The sequence below is a fragment of the Cinclus cinclus genome, chromosome 2 (genome assembly GCF_963662255.1).
Source record: "Cinclus cinclus chromosome 2, bCinCin1.1, whole genome shotgun sequence".
Taxonomy (NCBI): Eukaryota; Metazoa; Chordata; class Aves; order Passeriformes; family Cinclidae; genus Cinclus; species Cinclus cinclus.
Genome location: NC_085047.1, coordinates 31,918,176 through 31,939,979, shown reverse-complemented (window position 1 = coordinate 31,939,979; position 21,804 = coordinate 31,918,176). Strand labels below are relative to the sequence as shown.

Below are 21,804 nucleotides of genomic sequence, written 5' to 3'. Positions count from 1 at the left end.
CTTTGGTTCTGTGATGTAAAGACTCCTGAGTTGGAGTATCACACAATAAAAACAGATGCAAACCCTGCTCTTGAACATGACCTATTCTTTCACTCAGTTCCAGCTGTCTTTGATCTTCCTCTGCAAGACAAAATTCTCCAAAATGGAGCATGGTACACCTGTAACATTATACACCAATCATCACAGTACTCAGACAAAGTACAAAAGGAATTTTTGCAGTGTGAACTGAAATCAACTGGGAATAAACTTGACCAGTTACACCATATCCCTCAAAGTCAGAGCCTCAATTTTTCGCAAAAACAGCTCAAAGTAGTACATCATAGAACTGATTAGGTAAATACATGATTATTCAGCATTTGACCCAACCAGTCCTCCTGCTTTTCCCTCCCGAAGAGCATCAGGCAAGCTTAAAATGCAAAGCAGCTGATCTCTGCTAAAAATGGTTATTTTGATCCAAAAGGTAGAAGCATCACATGAACCTGAGAAAACCACACAAAATAGAGCATTAAACTGTACTAAAGACAGAAGAAAGTGGCAGATTTGACCACTGCTGTTACCTGTGAGATGAGAAGATATGTATCTACACCTTTATAAAGACACTGAGACACTAACCTCCAGCATGGCAGAGCCTATTTGCATAGGAAGATACTCAGGATAACAGCTGTCTTTCAGAAACCTGATTTAGTACAATTTTAGGCTGGGGAACACACTTTGGGAAAAAAAAAACACAAAGGTGGCATTGTGGATGGCTAAAAAGGATCAAGATTTCAAGGAAATGTGTGTGGCTTCTGTACATTTTAATTCACATCCAAGCAGTATTTAAAATTGCTTACATTTTTGAAACTCATTATATTCTGTTTGCAGCCTACACAAATCCCTTCCAATCTCTACAAGAATCATTCATCAGCAGATTAGTAACTACTGCAAAGCAGTATCTCATGTCCAGTTTGCATGTCACAAACAACTGTACTTTTTAGCTGAAACAATTACAAGTGTTTTCACAGAAAGAAAAGTAGTTTGCATACAGTTTCAGAAGGTAAGTCTAAATACTAAAACATCGCAAGGACATGAAAAATAATTTCAGATGCTTTATATATCTTGATTTAGCAAACATCAAAACTTTTCACAGAAGATTAAACCTCAGTAATATTAAATAAATTTGTAAGACCAAGCTTTTCACTGTGCCTGGTGACAGCTGGTACACTGCCTTGCTATCCATGGAAGCTCATGACCTATCAAATCCATTTCTGACCAAACAGATCAAAAGATCAGGAATTATGCACAAAAGGTGGGTTTGCCAAAGTTCCCCATGCAGTGCAGCCATGAATTCAGCAACATGAAACATTCTAGTCATCATTTTCTTTCAAAATGACTTCCAAATGTATACATTTCACAGAATTTGTCTGAGAATTGTGTGGATATGAGAAGTGCCCATATGTGACAACAAAGTTAATTATTCCAGGTACAACATGGGTACTATGCAAAGAATCCCCACTGTGTGGCCTCAGCTGCCACAGGCTGCCATTTTACCTTCAGTGACTACCTGTGTCTTTAGTGAAAGCCCCAATAAACACCAGCCCCCTGAAACATGTAAGTAAAACAAAGCAGGAAAAACGTGTTTCAGTATTCAGACAGATTCAGTATGTGGAGTACCTTTTCTAACAGGCATATCAGCATATAAGTGGAATAATGGTTGGTCATCATGCATGTATCTTTACAAAAAAAAAAAAAATTCTGAATCAAATTTCACTAGCACAAAACATACACCGGCTCCCACCACATTCCCAACAGGAGCTAACAGGGTCTGGGAACTTCCAGATATATTACCCAGACTTTTCCTCAGAGATCTGTAAGCTACCCTAAAAGTCTCCAGCTCTCAGAACTTTGTTATACAAATTTATTCATCCACCCATCCATGGAGCTGCTAACGTTTCCCAAATGAACAGTCACTCAGCAAGCAGGCTATAATGAATTCAACTCAGTCAGCTGGGAGAAACAGGCAAGGCTTCTATCACACAAACCTTTCCTCGTATTTTGATGGTATTACATCCTGCTACTTGCTCTTCACAATTCATCAGTTGTTCTCACAGACATCACTGAATTTCTTCTACAAGCCTGGACTCACTCCTGCTCTCAAATCAGTGTATTCTTATTTCTGGTTCATTCGTCCTCCCAATATCTGTCACCCACAAGACACTGCATAATATTTGCATTAAATCATTAAAAAGTGCTTAATAATTACTTACAGTTTACTTGCAGGGAATTAAATGTGTTTCACCCTAATTGCCAAGTTAAAGCAAGCTTAAAGTTCAGAAGGGAGATATCCCAAAGGGAGATATAGCAGATTACTGCAATCAATAACATGTTATACATTCCCTCACTAAGCTCAACCACAACTAAATCTCTAGAATTTTCAAAACTCAGCATACTTCAAACATACATTCTACCCAGACTGTATTAGAATTTAGGAATAATTAACAGAAGTATAATTAACATTAATGAAATGCTACTCTGTATCTCAAAAGCTTGCTGCTATAGTGATTTATCTTTATGTATCTGTCTTATAACCCAACTACAAACAACATAAAATTCCCAGAAATTGGGTGATAAACATCATTTTTTTCCAACTTCTTTTTTCAAACCTTGTTTGAAAAATGTAACTTCATTGAAATATGTAAGTATTTTGGTGTAATTGGCAATTCCTGGGGGTTTTAGCAAAGACAGCAGCAGTCACTTAAGTTAAATTCCTCTTCTGAGAAGTCACTGCTTGTGGCAGCTGTATGCTAGATAAAGGATCACACTTAAAATGCAGTTTTATTTGAACCAGAACTTAACCTCTGAAAGGCAGCTAAGCACTGGAATTTTAGGAACCACCAATTTATTAACACCAAACTGAACTACCCACTTTCAAGTTGCACAGGAATCTTCTCTATATCACCTGACAGATACAGTTTATTAGTCTGAATATTAAGTTGTCAGAACTCCTAAAAAAAAAAAATCACTGCCATGTAAAAGCCTCTTTGGTATCTAGTATTACAAAGCTAATTTTCACTCTAGTGTCCACAGAAACAGATTTCTATAATAGTTCTGTGCTGGGTGTTTAAAGTTCATATTCCCTCCCTTCCTATCCTGCCCACTACTTTTTTCAAACCAAACTAACAACTGATAACATACAACCCGAGGTGTTTAATTTGACCTCACCCTCCTTCTCCACAAAAACTTAACCAGAAAGGCTTTCCCACAAAGAAACACCTCCACAGGTCAGCAGTAATAAGGAAATCACACAGAGCAGAGACAAAACTGATCTCTCTAGAACAGTATTATGCTGCTGAAAAAAAAAACTATTCTGAAAAATACTAAATTCTAAAAAATACCACAAAGAATTCTGAAAAAAACTATTTTGGAAACCAGGAGCTGTACATTTAGCAAGGCCTTGTGATGAAACCTTTACCTAAACCCACTGCTCAGCACAGACCACACTTCAAAAGCAGAAATCTGCTTTAAATCCAGACATGATATTGTAGTTTCTATATGGTTTAGGTGAGGCCTCTTGTATATCTTTAAGATTTTTCTGCAATAGTTCCACAAGGTGATCTCAGAACATTCCTGGGTCAAATAAGCATAACTGACAATGTTTTAGAGATCCAAAGCATCCTCAACTGAGAGAACACCCACTTGTGGCAGGTATCTGTCCTGTACCATCTACCCAGAGATTACCAACACTGAGACCCTTAGAAATAACAAGTTCTGGAATCCCCTCCCCAACTCAAATGCAGAAAGTCATGAACACTAAACAATCCCATCATAATTCAGTATTACAGAACAAGAACAGAATCATAAAATCATTAAGGCTGTAAAAAACCTCTAAAATCAAGTCCAGACATTAACCTAAAGTTGCTAAATATATGTAAACTAACCTTACTGTAAACTACATTCTTTACACTCAGTCAGTCTTTTCCATGTTTTACATGTGCTGTTTCTGTTAATTCTGAATAGCATGTGAAGAAAAAAAATTAAGGATACACCTGGGAAAAAAAAAGGGTGATTGGAAAGGTCTTTCCAAAAGCAGAAAAAAAATCCCAAGGAAGATTTCAAGCAACCCATAATGGGTTCTCCTCCCATCTGAGATGAATCTGTTTTTTTTTCTCTACTGTCAAAACTGAGTAATACCTTTAAAATGCCTAACATAATGCACCTCATCTATCTCTGCTACCAAACAATACCTTCTTACATCAGGAGATGCTGTTTACTTACTTAAGTGAAGTGCTGAAGCAAAGTGGAGAAGCATCCAACACGAGCTTTGAAGACACAGATCCTTCATATCTGTCTCACATAACAGAAAAGATACCTAGAAAAACGCCTACACTGTCAGAAACTTTTAAAAATTCTATCCAACTCCCTCTCCTTTCCAATTTTTCCTCAATGTATTTAGCTGAGCCGGAATTCTAGGGACTGGAAAGATCTCCCCCCCGTTTATTGCTTTGACCTGTCACTGCAGTCTAAGTTCCTAGTCAAAACTGCATTAAATTTATGAATTGGAAGCACTTATTTTGAAAACAAATGCATCCTTCTTAAAGGAAGGAGTTTAACTGTGGTATTTTGGGAAAAAACTGCATTAAAACTGACTCTAAAGCTTGCAGAAATAGTATCAATTACCATCAACTGGGAGAGTCTGTGGTTTTGTGGGGTTTTTTTAATGTGTCAGAGAAAAACTTGGACATATAGTATACAACAGTCTCAAGTGCCATGATGAGTACTTTGAGTACTACATCATGAGTATTTTCCTACACCAACACCTTCAGTGCCCTCAAAAAGTTTTTCTAAACCAAAAGCTATAACCCAAAATTTCTTCGTTTTGACACACATTAACATACAACCATACACAAATCAAAGGTAGAGAAGAATTCCATTTTTCCTACACCTGTGTATGCAAGCTCACTGAGCTTGTCTCCTCTTTCTGGCTTTAGAGGGTTAAAACTACACTGCAGTAGTACACGTGTTCCATGCCCATAGTGTAATGAAAATTGTAATTGCAATGAAAATTGTCATGAAAATACAGATATAACATCACAGTATTATTGTGCACTTGATCTGGATGCAGAAGCTTCTACCAAGTCACAAAAACATGTCAACTAATTAAGATATTTATTTAGTATGCTCCCCAATTAATACTCTGTACATGTATGACTTTCTTCTTGAAAGAAAATGTTCCTCCCCCACCCCGTCAGCTTGTTTTGACCTTTGAAGGCAATGCATTTAAGAGATCAGCCAATTTACCACTAATCTCTAGACTTTAAGGATAATTCTGTGCTTACCAATCCCTACAAACTGGTAAGTATCTTTATAAACATGTAGTCTATCTACACTGCAAGTTATAAAGCTCTCTTGCCTTTTCTGAAATAATCACCGCCCAATTTATAAAGAAATAAAAATCGCTAAGGTGCTACAGTTCTCATCACAAGTCAATGGCAGAGAACAGAAACAAAAGCTTTTTTACAACTTCAGGTATGATAAGTCTCCTTCATTCATTTATCTCTTCCATAGATTACTTGAAGAATCGCCTTTAAATATTTGCAGATTACATTTTTCTTCAAGTTCTTCCATTTAAAACCAAGACAATCGTGGCATTTCATTACTGAATGCCACTCTTGATCTGTGCTTAGTTACTGAATTGCAATTTACATTCATTCCTAGACTCAGCCTCTAACAATTTAAAAAGATTAAAAACTCTGAAAAGAGAAGGTTTAACAGCATGCTATGAACCTTGGAAGACCTAAGCAAGAAAAGAGAAGAAATGAGCACCTGTTTCGAAATTCCTGTGTTGGAGAAAGCATTTACATAAGGCTGTAATTCTAAGACAATTTTGACTTAAATCCTGTTGCTGCCAACAGTTTTACTCTCCAAGTCCATGCAATCCTACAGTGGCATGTAGTACTACCCACTCCCTATCACCCATCTACAGACCCACTGGTGAGCTGGTAAGCTTCCTACACCAGCAGGAAACTCTTCCATTTTTTTGTAGAATTCAATTTCTGCAGGTGTTGCAAGCTGAACAAGCTCACTGCAGGATCTGATGAATCCAGGTGCCAACTGCAACAGAGCTGCTGGATCACAGCAAGGACAGCAAGGATCTGAACAGTTTAAACTGTTAAGATAGTGCTTGATAGTGCTCTAGTTTTGAGACGAGAATTCTCTATAGTGAGATGGGTATTCCTTCTGCATTTACAGCATGATGGTCACTATGCTAGCCCAGCCTCCAACTTTGTAAAAACAAACCAATCAGACTGATTTCTGATTCTCCAATTCCTGTCCTCCTAACCTATGCAGGCAATACATCCTCCAGTGGTTTCCACTCTCTCAGGTTAAGAAAAATTTGCAGCAAAACTATTACAAAGGTCACAGTTGTTTGAGCAGGACTAACAATTACAAGCAATAAGGCATGCATTTACATGTACAGTATCCTTTCTGCCTGCAACCACTGAACTTAACCTACTCAAGCATCCACAAAGGGCATGCACTTTCAGAATCCTGCCTCACCTTTAGTCCCAAGCATGTAAGGAGGAGTGCACAAAAGAACCATTTCAGTCTTAGGCCAGAATGATCCTGGGAAGATTGACAGAAAAACAAAAGGAAGCAGGATATGAACATGCACATCTCAGAAACTGCCAGCCAGTACTAAGTTCTTTCTACCCTTCTGCCTGCACTTACACCATGACTTCAATCCATCATCTCTCCTCAATTGGCAGCTGGATAGTTTGCATGCTTGAGGTACTGTGGTAAATGGATAAAGGCTCCTTTAGAAGGACAGGCTGAGAAGGGTTTGTGCCCCACACAACGGGGCAGATGACAGGCATGCAGCTCTGCTCTGGATGCACAGAGCTAGCCAAGAGCCCAGCAACTGAGACAGCATGCTAACACATTGTGACCATATATTTGGGCCACCCACTCCATGAGGGTGGTCTAACTTTTTGACAGACTGCCTTGAGAGGCTGTGGAAGCTTCACCCTTGGAGATATTCAAAACCTGACTTCATACAGGTTGCTTGACCCCAAGCAACCTGATCTAACTTCAGAGCTAGCCCCAGCATTCAAGTTGGCCACTGTGACTAGAAGGTTGGTCCAGACAGCTTTTGAAGGTCCCTTTCAAACTCACTTAGCCCAACGATTCTCTAGGGCCTTCTCCTGCAGTATGCCTGGGCTCTTAAATTACTTATTGTTATGCCTGGCTGTAAGAGTAGGATGCTTGTTCCACAATGCCCCTTTTCACATCTCAAATTAGACCTGTGGGTTCACTGGGCAACATTCTGTCTTTCTTGCACATTATCAAGATCATCTGACAAGTTCTTACAGTCATTTAAAAATTCAAGATCAAGTTCTTCATGCTGGAAGTGGAAAATGCTTTTACAGGTTTGACAGTTGCAGGGGACAGGACCCAAGGCCTGATTCTCTGACCACAAGGAAATTTGGGAAGAGATCAAAGAAGAAATCTGATATATGGCAAAGGCAAATCCTGTCTGGAAAGCAAAGTAGCAAAAGAAGTTTTTTTAAAAGGAAGCTTTTACTGTTGAGCTCTAAAGAAACGACTGAAAACAGGCCTCACACACTATCACTTCATTTTCCTGGTGGAACTAGTCATCCAACAAGGACAGGCCTTCACAAAAAGATGCAAGTGCAGAAAACTGTCAGGGACACAAAGTGTAGTCCCCCTTTAGGTCCCGACTTGAGTTTGAAACTAGTTTTGTGGAACAAAAGCTACTTCAAACCTTAAAAGGATTTTTAAGATACACTTACTAAAACTCTGTCTCACTGGGAATAAGCAGAGAGAGGGCTGCACTCCAGACAAAGGAGAGTTAAACCTTTACTCAGAGTCTACAGGATATTCGTGAATGTTGACTGAGTCAGGAGAACAAGGACACATAATAACACTAGCAGAAGAACTGGGTATGGCCTCTTCCTTTATTATCAACAACCTTCACTGAAGAAAGACACAACATAGGAAAGAAAGCTGCCCCAAAACACGGAGACACAAGATTTGCACAGCTCTGCTTCCTAAAACAGAGTGGTTGGTGCAGGGAATCCAGAATCTCACAAAAATAATTTGATCATAATGATCATAACGACCAACTGCCTCTGCCACAGCAGGCTCGGCCACGCTCACTAGTGCTCCCTTCCTACTTCATATTAAGAAAAATCCCAATTCAAAGCAGGGCATTCTGCCTGACCACAGAACTAAGAATGTAGTCCACCCTGTGAGTCTGTTCCTCATCCAGGAACAGAAGGCCCAACACTTCACATTGATATCCAAAAGTAATATATTACTTTTTTTGTATATACGAAGTTATCCTTAACCATGAAAAACAGCCTGCAAGGCACCTCATAAAACATGAAATATAAACACTGAAAGCAGTGCTGTCAAAAGAACACAAACTGAATCCCAATAACAGAATAAGCCAATTTCCAAAGCAGCTGAATACAATAAACACGGGGATTTGCCAATTTACATATTCATGAAACAAGTGGGAGAACAAGATACAAGAGCAACTCCCCCCAGGTACTTAGACAGGTAAAATTCCTCAGTCTCACTGACAGAATACATGTTATCTTCAGTGTAAATTTATCCATGGACTACTATTCAAAGACAAGAGTACTAGGTCACCCAAGTAATTAGTTATCATTTTAGATTTCCTGGTTTCCCCTACATCTTCGTGTTTCAAAACCTGGACAGTAAAGTGTTGATGCATCCAGCACAGTCCCTATGTGCACACATTTCCAGCACAGTCCCTGTGTGCACACATTTTATTTACAAAGAATGTAAGCATTCAATATTACATTCAAAAGCTACATTAAGAGAAAACTATTTCAGCCACTAAGTCAAGCACATGAAGGTTAGAAAAAGCCACAACTAAGGGTATCTGCAGCAATGATCTACTACCCCACACACATGCTGTCTTCAGTTGCACAAACATTATTTTTCCCCATAGCAGATAGCTAATGTGCACAGAAGGTACAGCACCCATTCAACAAGCAGCAACTGAGGATTGTATTTTCTTTTACATTGTTTAGTGCGTAATCCATGGATTGGTATACTGAAATCCCTGCCTAAAACCACCACTACTAATTTCTTTTGAGTTTTATGTATTGTGCTTATCACAGTAATATCTAAGTCCTTCACAATCATAATTAATTTTGTTAACACCACAGGAAATCTAGGGAATATTCTACTGATCTCCCATATGGGGAACAGAAACCCAGAGATAAGTGTTGACAAAGGAATTCTAGATGCCACATTTGGGGCACTATGATTTCTCAGTTGCTCATACTGTTCTGATTGACTTCATTTGTGGATCTAAGTATTCAGCTCTTCAGCTCTTTCACAAAGCTGATCCTACCATCCAAAGTCTGGGCACTCAGAAAATGCAAAAACATTCAATTAAAGGCAATTTCTGAGCAGTTCAATTTAAATCACCAGACTAACATTTTTCTTCCAGCAATGTTCTGCATCAATTGTCACAATTTTTTGCAATCACAAAAAGGCATCCTACAAATTGTCCTCCACCATACTGCAAGTTACATTTCCAGAGCAGCATACCACGTACTTCAAGGAGGCTGACAAAAAACTAGCAGGTAATTAAGTAATTTAAAATGTAGTAGCTGAAAACAAATACACAACAAAGACAAAATTCCAAACGTGATTTTGCCAATTTCTAAGTTTTGGTCATTTGCTACTGCTAGTCATAATGGAATTTTATCTTCATACTTGCAGACAATCAAACGCAAACTTCATCTCTTGGCAGCTAAGTAACACCTGACATGGTGGAATAGCATTCATGGTGGAATGAGGGTGAGACCAGCTTGCTTTACCCCAAATTCTCACTCCCCGCTCACCTCTCTATAGCACTGATCCCCCTAGACATTCCAGCTAATTTCCAAACCACGGATTTCTCTTACTGTCATGTAGTTTCTTTGCCTGCAACTTTGAATACCACTGTAACTGCTCACTTGCCAACCTTGCCTTCAAATTTGTTTTCCATTTGAGTCTCCTTGTTCAGTTTCCAAGTTTCAACACAAAACCCATGCTCCCCACCAGTTTCAGTCTCCAATTTCCTTCATGAGGGAAGCAACTCTTTATCTAGCAAGTTTGTCTGCAATCACTTCCTGTTACTCTTTCTTGTTCCAGCTTGTTTGCCAAGAACACTGCCTTCACACCAGATTTTTCTTCTGGCACCTCCGTCCAGAGTCCCCAAACCAATTTCAATCATCTTCTCCCCACCATATTTGAAAGGATCATTCAGGTCTTTGTGTCAGAGAGAAGAGGTATAACCAATATGAAAGAAGATCTCTACTTTAAATTGTGTGCTCAGACCGAACTTTATCTCCCATCTCACAGCAGACAGGTCACAACACCAGAGGTCCTTTCTTTTGCACAACACATGGCTGTGTTTCAAATGTTTTAGCTGTGAAGCTTAAACAAGTCTCTAAGATGCTTAACAGATTCTTTTTTGAAATGGCAATAATTTTGGGAAAAATTATGTCTACTTTCACTAGCAAAAGCCACTTCAGTCAAATTGAGTTCCTGTTCCAAGCTTGCCCTTCCAAAAACATCCTTATAGATTTGGGGAAAAACATTCTTTTTTTTCCTTGATGTGACCTCCTCCTTCCACTGCATGACTTGGCAAAAAATTCACAAGACTTCCTCAAAGAGACATTTAGGATTTAAGAGTCGGATGTATATTAAGAAGGAAGGACAAATTCTAAGCAATAAAAATCTGATGCAAAGGTTTAGCCCACTGTAATGTTAGGATGGGTGATATGAGACCCACCTGCAGTGTCAAAAAAGCCCTCATTCAATGTTTTATCAGATATAAATACATCACTTAAAACAGAATCAGTACTAAAACTCAAAATTTCCTTGCCTGAACTAAGAAAAGTAGCAGTTTTGCACAAGTGTCATCTGTCCAGCCAACAGATGAAAACATGTTTTTATTTTGTTTCATACATACGAAAGAAAGGAAAACAATATGCTCTTCTTACTGGAAAGCAAGGAAGAAGGAATTACAAATTAGGACGTGTCATCCATTTACCATCTTGAGTGTCTCAAATTATACTTTTAAATAAATCCTGACTTTACCAGAAAGTAAGCATAATGTCAGGACATCAGCAATTTCAGCAGTTAGGTTAACCACTCTGATGTCAAAGCAAGAAGCTTTTATTGGGGGTGGGGAACCCAAAATAATCTATTCATTAATTCAAGACCTTCACAATACTATCTGGAGCGTAACAAGAAACTTGGAAGAAGCAGCTTGACTTTTCACACTAGGTTCGCAAAGAGATTCTGGTACTTTTCACAGTAAGCCAAACTGGTGGTGAAGACACCCTTTTACCTCATCATTCAAGGCCAGTTACTTGGATATGGAACCCAAATACTGACACAGATATCAGACCACAGAGTCTCCCTAAGCTGGGCTCTCTCTGTATCATATCATTCTGTGTTACATAAAGCATACATTTAGCACATCAAAGATTAAAATATTCCATCTCTAAAGTCAGGGCATGAACCTGGGAAGAATTATACTTGTACTTACTACTTCAAGCAAAGGCAGATACTAAACAAGTCTAACATCAATGCAAATGCCCCAAACTCCAGATTTTATGTACTCACAGCTCTTTTCTCCATGCGATGGATCAGTAAACTCCTGAGAAGGCTCAGCAGAGATAAGCGAACGTGATGTGCCTGTGAAGCTCTGGGAAAATATGGGAAGTGACTGACCACAGCTGTGGCTAAGAAAGTTTACTTTATCATATGATGACTAGAGAGGTAGAGCACCCCTTCCATAAGGAAAGGCTGAGAGAATTTGGAATGTTCAGCCCAAAGAAGACTTTTTGGGTGACCTAACTGCAGCCTTTTAGTACCTGAAAGGATACTACAAGAAAGATGGTGAGTGTTTACAAGGGCATGTAAATACCATAGGTAATGTAAATAGGACAAGGGGGAATGGCTTTAAACTGAAAGAGGGTAGGTTTACTTTAGATATTAGGGGGAAATTCTTGACTGTGAGGTGCTGAAGCACTGGCACAGGCTGCTCAGAGAATTTGTGGCTGCCCCATCCCTGAAAGTGTTTAAGGCCAGGTTGGACAGGGGTCTGACCAGCCTGGTCTAGCAGAAGGTGTCCCTGGCCATAGCAGAGAGGGTGAAAGGAGATGAGCTTCAAAGGTCTCTTCCAACTCAAACCATTCTATGACAAAAGAGACTAAAAGGTGGTTTTTTAAGATACAGGTTTGTAATAGTTAGGAGATTGTTTGACTCTCAGCTGGGTGAATCAACTGCATGTGTAAATGTTTGTCCAGGATAGCAGCAAGAGCCTTAATGTCTTCCCAAGGTAACTAGACCAGCATGGGGGAGTGTATCCAGGGCTCAGCCCAACCTAGAGGATAAAAACAAAATTATTAGCCACAAGAGTTTTGAAGAGAGCAATGGGCTTGAGTTGACTTAAACCCCTTTATGCCTTCTTAGGGACTGGGAATGCCCAGTGTTGTGATGGTGAGCATATAAAAGTGACCTCTAACACCTTTGCATTGCGCTCAAACAGCTGTCTATGCTCTATTTCTAAATTGCTTGTCCAACAATTCATAGCAGCTAAAGAGAACACTTACACAGCTGTTTACAAAAGACTACTTCTTCTTCTGTCCTTGAAAAGACTTAAATTAAAAGGGAATCATCCCCCTCAAAGTTCCCTAGCATTGTACCAATGCAAGACAACTGACATGACACCTAGAGGATACTTTCAAATCAAATCAAATTCCTAGAACTGAAGGGATATATTTATTTATCTTCTGACTGCTGTGTTTCCCTACCAGATCTAATTATTCTTTAGACAGAAACTGACAAGAAACAGGATTCAATAGTGTATTATTTCATGAGTGTTACATTACAACTATTACAGTGAACAAAATATTTTACCCTAATAACTGTGTCAGTGCAGTCCAACCTCCTTCTCAGCTAAAAAAAATCAAGAGCACTGGCATACCTATGTCTTACTTCACACCTTGACAAAATGGATCAAATCACTAGTGTGTCTCTTCCAGCATCTGTTCTTCCACACTTTACTCACAGATGCATCAAGATCAGTAACAAGCACAGCAAGACAGCCCCCAGCTCAATACCTGCCCTATACTAAAGTGCATTGCAAGGAAATCCTTCTGTATAATGAGAAAGGTTTCCTACAAGTTAACACAATTAATTAGTATAATCAGAGCAGGGTTTCTCCGTCAACAGGTATGCTGCTCAAGTTGCCAGATCACATGTAACACATTCTGCTTCAACTTGCTTAACTTTTGACAAATAAAAAGGCATTTTAACACACTTTTAATCCTAAAATGGACTAGACCTGTACAGAGATGGGAATAATGTAAAGTTTACCATTCAAGGAACAATCATTATAAGGAAACCATTACAGATTTTTGTGACATTGTAAATGTTAATTATTTACAATATAAGGAAATAAAAAATAATTTATTGTTTCAGTAGTGACATTCTGCTTGTTGTTCTGCTCTTCATTCCACTCTTACCATGCAGTAAAGGGCAGATAAAAAAGGAAATTGTAATTCTTAAAACCAGTACTTCACCACAATTTACATGTGAGAGTTCATAAAAATAAGAAAATTAAGAGATTTGTCCATGGACACTGGTACTCCTAGAAGTCCCTATCAATCTGAATACAGGTCTGCACACTGGAAGACCATCTCAATACTGATCAAAGTTCAGCAGTACCAATCTCTCTCACATTCACAGTCACTGAGAATCAACTGTCCATCATTCACAAACAGATAGCCACTGGATTTGAGAAAAGGTGTACAAAGCCAAAACTATTGTCATTGCTTAAAGAACAGGTGATAGAGTACTTCTCTGATCACAAATCTGGGAAGGCAGACATAGCCATCAGTTCCATAAGATTAAGTTTTTCACATCAATACTTGTGCTATCTTCTAATGTCTCCCACTCCAACACAGTTTGCCCTTCTGACTTAAATGCTGAAGAACTGTTTGTGCAGCCACGCTGTTCCCTGACTCGGGAGGACTGATGAAGTCTAAAAAAAACACCTGCCACCAAGAACAGACTGGTTTCAAACTACATCAGTATGCAGACTCAGTTCACAATACAACTGCTCAGACTAATGTGCCAGCAAAACTTGCTTAGGTGACACAGCACTGGAACAGGGATTCTAGGAAGAGTGATACAGAAACCCCCAGCCAGTTAAAGACCATCTTGTGAAATGTTAGGCTAATTTTCATTTCTTGACTAGAATGTACGGAAACACTTCTTTCATCTTGCTTTTGTCTCTTTTTACATTGTTTATGATCCAGATGGACACTCCTGAGAATTCTTGCAACCATTAAAAATCTGGCAATGCTTTCTGGCATTTTCAGATATGATGACATGCACGTATGTTCAAGATGATGTGCCCTACAAGCCTGATTTTCCTGGCTGGCTGTTCTAGAACACATGCAAATGAAAAATTTCAGACCTTAACACAGCCTGCTGAAATTAACATAATAAAATATTTCCATGTAGAAACATTCCTACCCCTCCACCTTGCCAAGGTGGCTTTGGACTGAGCCCGCATCTACAACTGGTGATGTACTAAAGAAACAGAACAATTTTGAGAAGACCAAATTCACTGTTACCCTTTGTTATTTTAGCATCAGTTTAAGATGACAATCATTCACGTAAGAATAGAAATCCCTGACAGGAAGTAAGAAAACTGCAAGAACACCCAGGATGGTTACAGAGCATAAATCCTTTCTTTCTATATGTATTGTAAGAAAGTTGTCTTTGCTGTCATAGTTCTAAAAAAAAAAAAAAAAATTAAAAAAAAAAAAATCCTAACATATGTGGCTGCTGTTGAAAGGCACTGTTTTTAAAATACTATAATAAAGCAAATGTTAAGTTTTTTCTGTTAGAGATGTGCTTGGTTTGGGTATCTGATACCAGGGTGCCACATACTAGATTACGCCCACCTCTAAACACAGCTACCATTCCAAAATCTCCTCTATATAGTCCATAGCTGCCTAATAGTAAAGCTTATGGCTTTAACATCAATCAGACTGGAAGTGATCAATTTCCACAGTGAAAGAGCATCAGAAATGGTTTCAAGTGATTCTGAGCCCAGCACTTCCCACAGCACAAAATCCACTTCATGTCTAACCACCTTCCAGTCCTTTGCACACAATGCAATTCCTTCTCCTGCTCTCACTTGAGTCACAAACCAATTTCTCAACTCTGCAGAGGAAGTAATGGCTGCTCTGGCTGTAGTTAATAGCAGGAAACTGGCCAACTCTGCAGTGCTCAAAAAGGCACCTTGCCAAGGCTGCTTGCCTCTGCTCCATCACTCCCAAAGTCACTGCTGCATGCTGCAGTAAAAGCTCTGACATTAAGGGGTACTACTGGACTAACATGTGCCAAAGGACTACTGAAACAGCCAGAAGGAAGAGGAGGTGACTATGCTGCCTGTTGTGTGATGGAAGACAGCGTTAGGTGAATTATAAAAATATCAAGAGTTTTGATATTTTGATATGGAAACCATTTCATATATGTAAAAGCCCTCTCTACCATGGATCTAGCTGATTCAAAGTGTTTTTCTTACCACTACATGAAAACAAAGGGATTTTTTTATTCACCCTTACCTTCTTTCCCTCAGGAATTTTACTTTTCTATACTTTACAGAAATCTTTCAACTATGTCAATTCCTCCATGTTTATTTCAAATTATGTCTAATCCAGAGTCTTCAAAAAAAAACCCGAAGACCACAACTACTCATTACTAATTCAAACTAAATAAGAAATGAAAGACAGATCATACAAAATAAAATCACACCTTGCAAGATGAAAGACTTAAACAAGACACTCCTTCCTATTGCAAAGTTCAGGCCCACACTGGAAACCCAGATGCCTAAATCAGCACACTAACATTTACCAAATTAAAAGAATCCAAGTACTTCCTCTGCAGAAAAAAATGAAGAGATCTGTTTCCAGATGCTACCCATCTGATTTAAGAAAAGCCAGCTGACTATGCACAATGTATTACTGTTTTAGAATATTACCATTATGCCCTTTTTATTCCTCACCTAAGATGAACATTTGGTTTCACATTACCACAGGAAAAGCCAAGAAAGTCTTAGGAAAAGTTAACACTTTGTTTTATACTTTAGTAACTCCAGCATCTTCGACAGTTCAAAGTTCACGAAAGCAACTTTCCTTAAAACTATTTTCCTTCACAGGACATATCAGAAAATAAGGACATTGCAAAAATCTGCAATAAAGGTACTGGTAAATTGCTGACTCAGTGAATTTCCAATTTCTGCTCTTCTGGTAGTAAAAAACATTCAATGAAAATATTATGATATATATAATTCTAATGAGGGAAGGATCTAAAGTTCCCCAACATTTTCTTCACCAAAGAATAGTTCTTGAACTGTGTCACCCTACAGGTAAGGTGTGGAGTCTGTGGGGAGAGATACAACTCAATCCTAGACACAGGGAAGAAAAAAGAATGTTCAGGATGAGGAGACAACCCATGGGTATGTTTTGTCTCTTGTCCACAAAGTCCCCCCTACAGGGTGGGATTTTCCTACTGGCTTCCTCCACCTCATCCCACACCACACACTCCTGCTCACAAGCCTTAATTTGTTTAGCTGCAAATTCCTCATGCCTGTTACATCACTGCACTAACAAACTTAGACATAAAGCTCAGAAGTACACATTTTGACAGGACTCATGCTAAGACTTCAGATAAATGTCTAGAAGATGTCCTGTGGAGTTTTGTTACATTATTTGCCATGTATTTCAAATGAATATGGGAATTGCCAAACTAGATTAGAAAACTAGACATCTTAGTTTGTAATCCTTACAGCGGTAAATACCAGATGCTATGCACAAACAAAATAATCCTGAAGCTGACACTATCAGACATCCCAACCACAAGAAAATTCCTGTTTCAATGTATTTCTGGAGTTATAACTAAATTAACATAAATGGAAACCATTCCTTGAAAGAACAACCCCATTCTTCCTTGTCTGTGTACCAGAGACAGGAATTGTGTAACCACAAAAAGAGCTCGTGCAGCAATCCATTTCAACAGAAAACTGTTAATTATTTGGTGGAGTTAGTCTACCATTGGGTTGGCCAACTTAACTCACACAAATACCAGATCCGGCAAAGCAGCAGACAATTTGGTAAACCATTTCTTTTTAATTAGCTGAGGTACAACATGAAAGCAAGCCAAGGGAGGTATGAAGTCCTTTACAAGGCAAGCAGCAACAGCAGTGCTGGAAAGGGACAAGAGGAACACGGTTGCTCCATTTGGCAGTAGACTGTCCTAGATGTTTTAGTTTCAAGAATTTGGCTCTTAGGGAGCTTAGGGTACAGCTACCTGGCACAAGTTCAAATCAAAACAGCCCAGTATCACCCTCTATTTTTTTCCACACCTGCATTCCTGTCAATTCCTGTGCAACAATGTTGTGCATGTCTGATTCAGTAACTATCTCAGCAGGTTCAGCCCACCATAGAAGCAGAAAAAAAATAATTTATACAGCTCTACTTTTCCACTTATTTTTTCTCAGCTTTTGCCTTGGAAATCCACAGAGTACGACTACCATTGTGGAACAGAAAAAAAGAGTGCATGGCTTCGGTAAGCAGACATCTATTCAAGTAAGGCATAAACCATAGTTAATTTCAAAAAATACCTGTTGAACTTATTTCCAAAACCATTTAAGCATAAATCAGTTTAAGAATTTCCTTTCAGACTAAAAAGAAAAAACTTTTAATTCTACACGTTTTAACTTGCATTTACAATCACCTCTGGGCGGATGTTGTGTTGAGGTATCTGATGTGGATGTTGAGCTGCATGCAGGTTCATCATGTGGCCAGTGATACTGGGGCTGTGTGGAGTGCTTGGGATTTTGGGTCATCCTGAGTTTCAGCTGTGAAAGAAAAGGAACCAGCAGGTATTGCTGGGCCTACACTGTTGGTTTGCCATGGGAATCCAGCCGTGCTTCCCATCCAGCCCTGCAGTACAGCAGAGAACTGCCCCAAGGAGTGGCTGCTGCTGAGTTCACTGAGTGAAACAACCCCACCTGCTCCCCCTTTCCCTTTGGCCATGGCAAATCTTATCATTTCTGACAGACACAAATGTGCAAATCTCAGCATCACAAAAGCTTTATGCAGCTGTCTTTGGGCTGGGCAACAGTGATACCTGCATCAGTGTGCTCTACTGTTAAGGTGTAAGCTGTGTGGTTTGTGGAAGGGACAATCTTCACATGTATGTATCCCACAGTTCTGCTCAATTTTCCTAAATTTAGAAGTGTCTTTTCCATTCTACCCCTGTGAAGTAAATAATTTTAAGCTTTTTAATATCTTATGCTGAATGATTGGTCTCTGAAGTCTCCAGCTATGTTCCTGACAGTCAGCAAGTCCACAAGAAGGATTACTGACTTTATCATCTACAGAAATACCACATTTTTGAGGTTTTAAATAGCACCCTGTAATATCCAACTTGACTGTGTAAATTTAACATTTTTCTAACAATTTACTGAAGAAACTGCCTTGGTTTTAAATGACAAAAAAGCTCTAATCAAAATATGAATATGTGGAAAAAACCCAACTATTACTTCCTCCAACACCATGTAATACCTTCAGAATCTGAGCCTTGAATTGCCAAGCTTTCAAGACAAATAATGATAGAAAAGGAAGCAAAAGCACATTATTATCCACTGAAGATACATTCTCTTCATCAATTCCTCTATGTCTTAGAAATTTTACTCAACCTGGATCCCTCACACAGCAATAGATAACAAAAAGGGTACAGAATGCACTACCTCCTGGATTTTGTTCCAAGACACCTTTTCCTAGGCCAACTGAGATTTTTTAAAAGGAAAATGAAACACGAAGCTTTTGCTTGTGTCCTCCAGCAGAAATCTTTATCAAAGCATGTGCAAAAGCTCTAGAAAAACACAACTGGAAAATTGAGAGGGAAGATTTTTCATTGCTCTCCAAGAGAAAGAATTGTTTGATACAAGACAATTCCCAGCCCTCAGGGAAAAAAAAAAAAAACCCACTCAATTAGACAGTCAAGACTACTTACAACAAAATTTCTATCCACAATCTTTCAGCATTTTTATCCCACTCCTTTCAAATGGTCAGTTATTTACATCATATTGAATAAACACTTCGTATGAGAAAAATTAATAATTTCCCTTTTCTTGCATTTTTTCTAATAATTTCCTTAATTTTTCTTGTTCTTGTACTACACATTCTTCAGTATTAGTTTATTAGTTTTCCAACTTGCATTACTTTTATATTTTTCCTTACAATAGACACAGCACTAGGAGACATTAGACAGAACAGAGCAGAAAGGTCCACAATTTATACTTGCCCTATTTAATTCCTCAAAAATAGAGAGAGGACAGAAAAGAAGAAATCACCAAGAAATAGAAAACAGTACTGAAATGCTGAAGGATTAATTACACATCTCAAAGACTGCAGCTACAGTCCAGGATGGCTGCACTCCCATTACCCACCGTCCAAAGGAAAGCATGCTCAGAGCTCAGACTTTATGACAAGAAGTTACTAGATTTGAAAACATCCTACAGAATTTCAATCTGTGATAAAAATCCTAAGACTCCTCAGATTAAAAGACAAAACAGATAAGTAGAAGTTTAGAAATACCAGAATAAAAAATACTGGTTTTACCATGCATGTGTTTTATAGTTGATTGATTCATGCCAAAATAGGGTATAAACTCTGACCAGAGTTCTTCCCCAGAGTCAGTATTCTGATTCCCTTCCTGCGTATGATTTCCCAAAGAGGAACAAGATATACACGGCAGCCTCTTCTTCATGGCTGAGGATACTTTCGTATTTTCTTCCTGCACAGAATTACTCTAATACAACTTTCAGAAATGTAATTCTTCCCTGGGTCTCCAGCAATACCTCTTTTTGACTGATAAATGGGGAAGAGGAATGAAAGACTTAAAGGTAAAAAAAAAAAAAAAAAAAGGCAGTCTCCTTGCTTTAGGAAATGCAAATTAAAAAATGTTGAAACAAAAATAAATTATAAGTGTTACACAGCTTGACATTGGTGGTATTAGTATCTTCATATTACATAAGCTTACTATCTACAGAATCCTTCTACTTAACATTTCTAATGCAACTTAACATTTTACTTTTCATTTTTAATCACCACAGGGAAAAAATAAAAAGCGAGTAGGAAGACAGAACAGAAATCTTATCATTTAAACATTGTAAATTATAGTAATAGCTCAAATTATTTGATGCACATACTTTATCAGTACTGTTCTTTTTTGGAATTCACATAACTCCACATCTGTACAGCAGTGTGCTTTAGTTACGTCACATTATAACCTCTAGTTCCATGACACTTTGCACTGTTCATTGAAAATTCCTTTTAGATTACCTCCAGTGTTTTCTATTTTGGAGCCAGAACACAAACAGAAGAAAAAAGTCCCTCTGAAACTCTTAAGTGTGACCCACAAAGTTCAAGTACTGAAGCAAAAATTAAGCTCTATGATTCCTTATTAATTTAGGGGTCCTGTAGTTCTTACCCTGGGCTCACCAAAATGAAACAACCCTCCTCTCTTTTCTGCAGAGGGAAGGCAAAAGTGGTTCTAAGGCAAATTAGCAAACTGAACAATTATATTCGATTAACATAATAAATTCTAAAAAGGTGGTATGATAAGCTCTACATTATTTAGATGATGAATGGTAGGAAGTCTGGCATACATGGAATTCCTTATTAAACGGTACAGATGCTCCATTCTACAATCATTTTCCAAGTACCCCTTCAGCACACTCCCAGCTTTAGCTCATTCTCACCAAGATTTCCATCCTCAATGGTCAGCACCACTTCATCCATGACCAAGGCCCGGAAATCCAGCTCCTCTTCACAGCACTTGGCCTTCAGTGCCCTCAGGATCTCCTGCTGAGGGTAATCTTCTCTGATGCGACGGTCTGTTAAGAACCACAGTCTGGGAGCAACTGAACTGCACATCTTGGACTTGTCTTGCAACCTTCAAGGTCTCCTTCCAATGGAACTGCTAGACAGTGGAGAAGATGAGACTCTCTGTTAGAGAACACAGGCTCTTATCCTCATGACCCCTGCTGTCACTAAGTCCCACTTCCTCTACACAAGTCAGTCAGTTTCAACAGACTGCAATTTCCAACCTCCAAGAAGCAAAATAATGTCTACACCTACTCTGCAACCAAAAGTATCAACAACAGAAATAAATCCATTCACATTCCATGGAATGTTAAATGCTAGAAACTAGGTCTTGGTCCTCATCCCAGCTTTCTCCTCAAGAAGTACACAAAGATGTAACTACTGGTACTGGCAGTAGCATTCCTCTTTCATGACAGTACTTAAAAGCATGCAAAGAACTGAAAACAATTTGAATGGCCATGTCTGAAGGCAAAAATTTCAACTTCATGATTAGGATAATTCCTTCAACTGAAATAACTCCACCCTTCTCCTAGGTACTGCTAAAATACTCAGTGACAGACTTGATTTGTCTCTTACCACCACATATGGAAGAGTAGAGTGTGATAAACTCTTAATGTTAAAAAGGCAGACCAGAAGAACAGAAATTCATTACCACAGAATCTTCCAGGTAACTATTTAGGACTGCTTTGCTCTCACAAATATTTCACATCTGCTGTGAGGTACACTTAGAAACATATTAACTAGTACCCAAAACACCTAATAATGGAAAAACCAACGGAACAAGGAGCACCAAGAA

General features: G+C 38.7%; 1 protein-coding gene across 1 annotated transcript in view; it reads right to left on the bottom strand.

Annotated features, from left to right (window-relative positions):
* RIMKLB (ribosomal modification protein rimK like family member B) overlaps positions 1 to 21,059 on the bottom strand; it is a 31,725-nt gene extending 10,666 nt beyond the window's left edge. The window contains exon 1 of the mRNA XM_062513768.1: positions 20,885 to 21,059. Within this exon, the coding sequence (XP_062369752.1) occupies positions 20,885 to 21,059 (175 nt within the window). The remainder of the gene's footprint in view (positions 1 to 20,884) is intronic.
* Between the last annotated feature and the right edge of the window lie 745 nt (positions 21,060 to 21,804).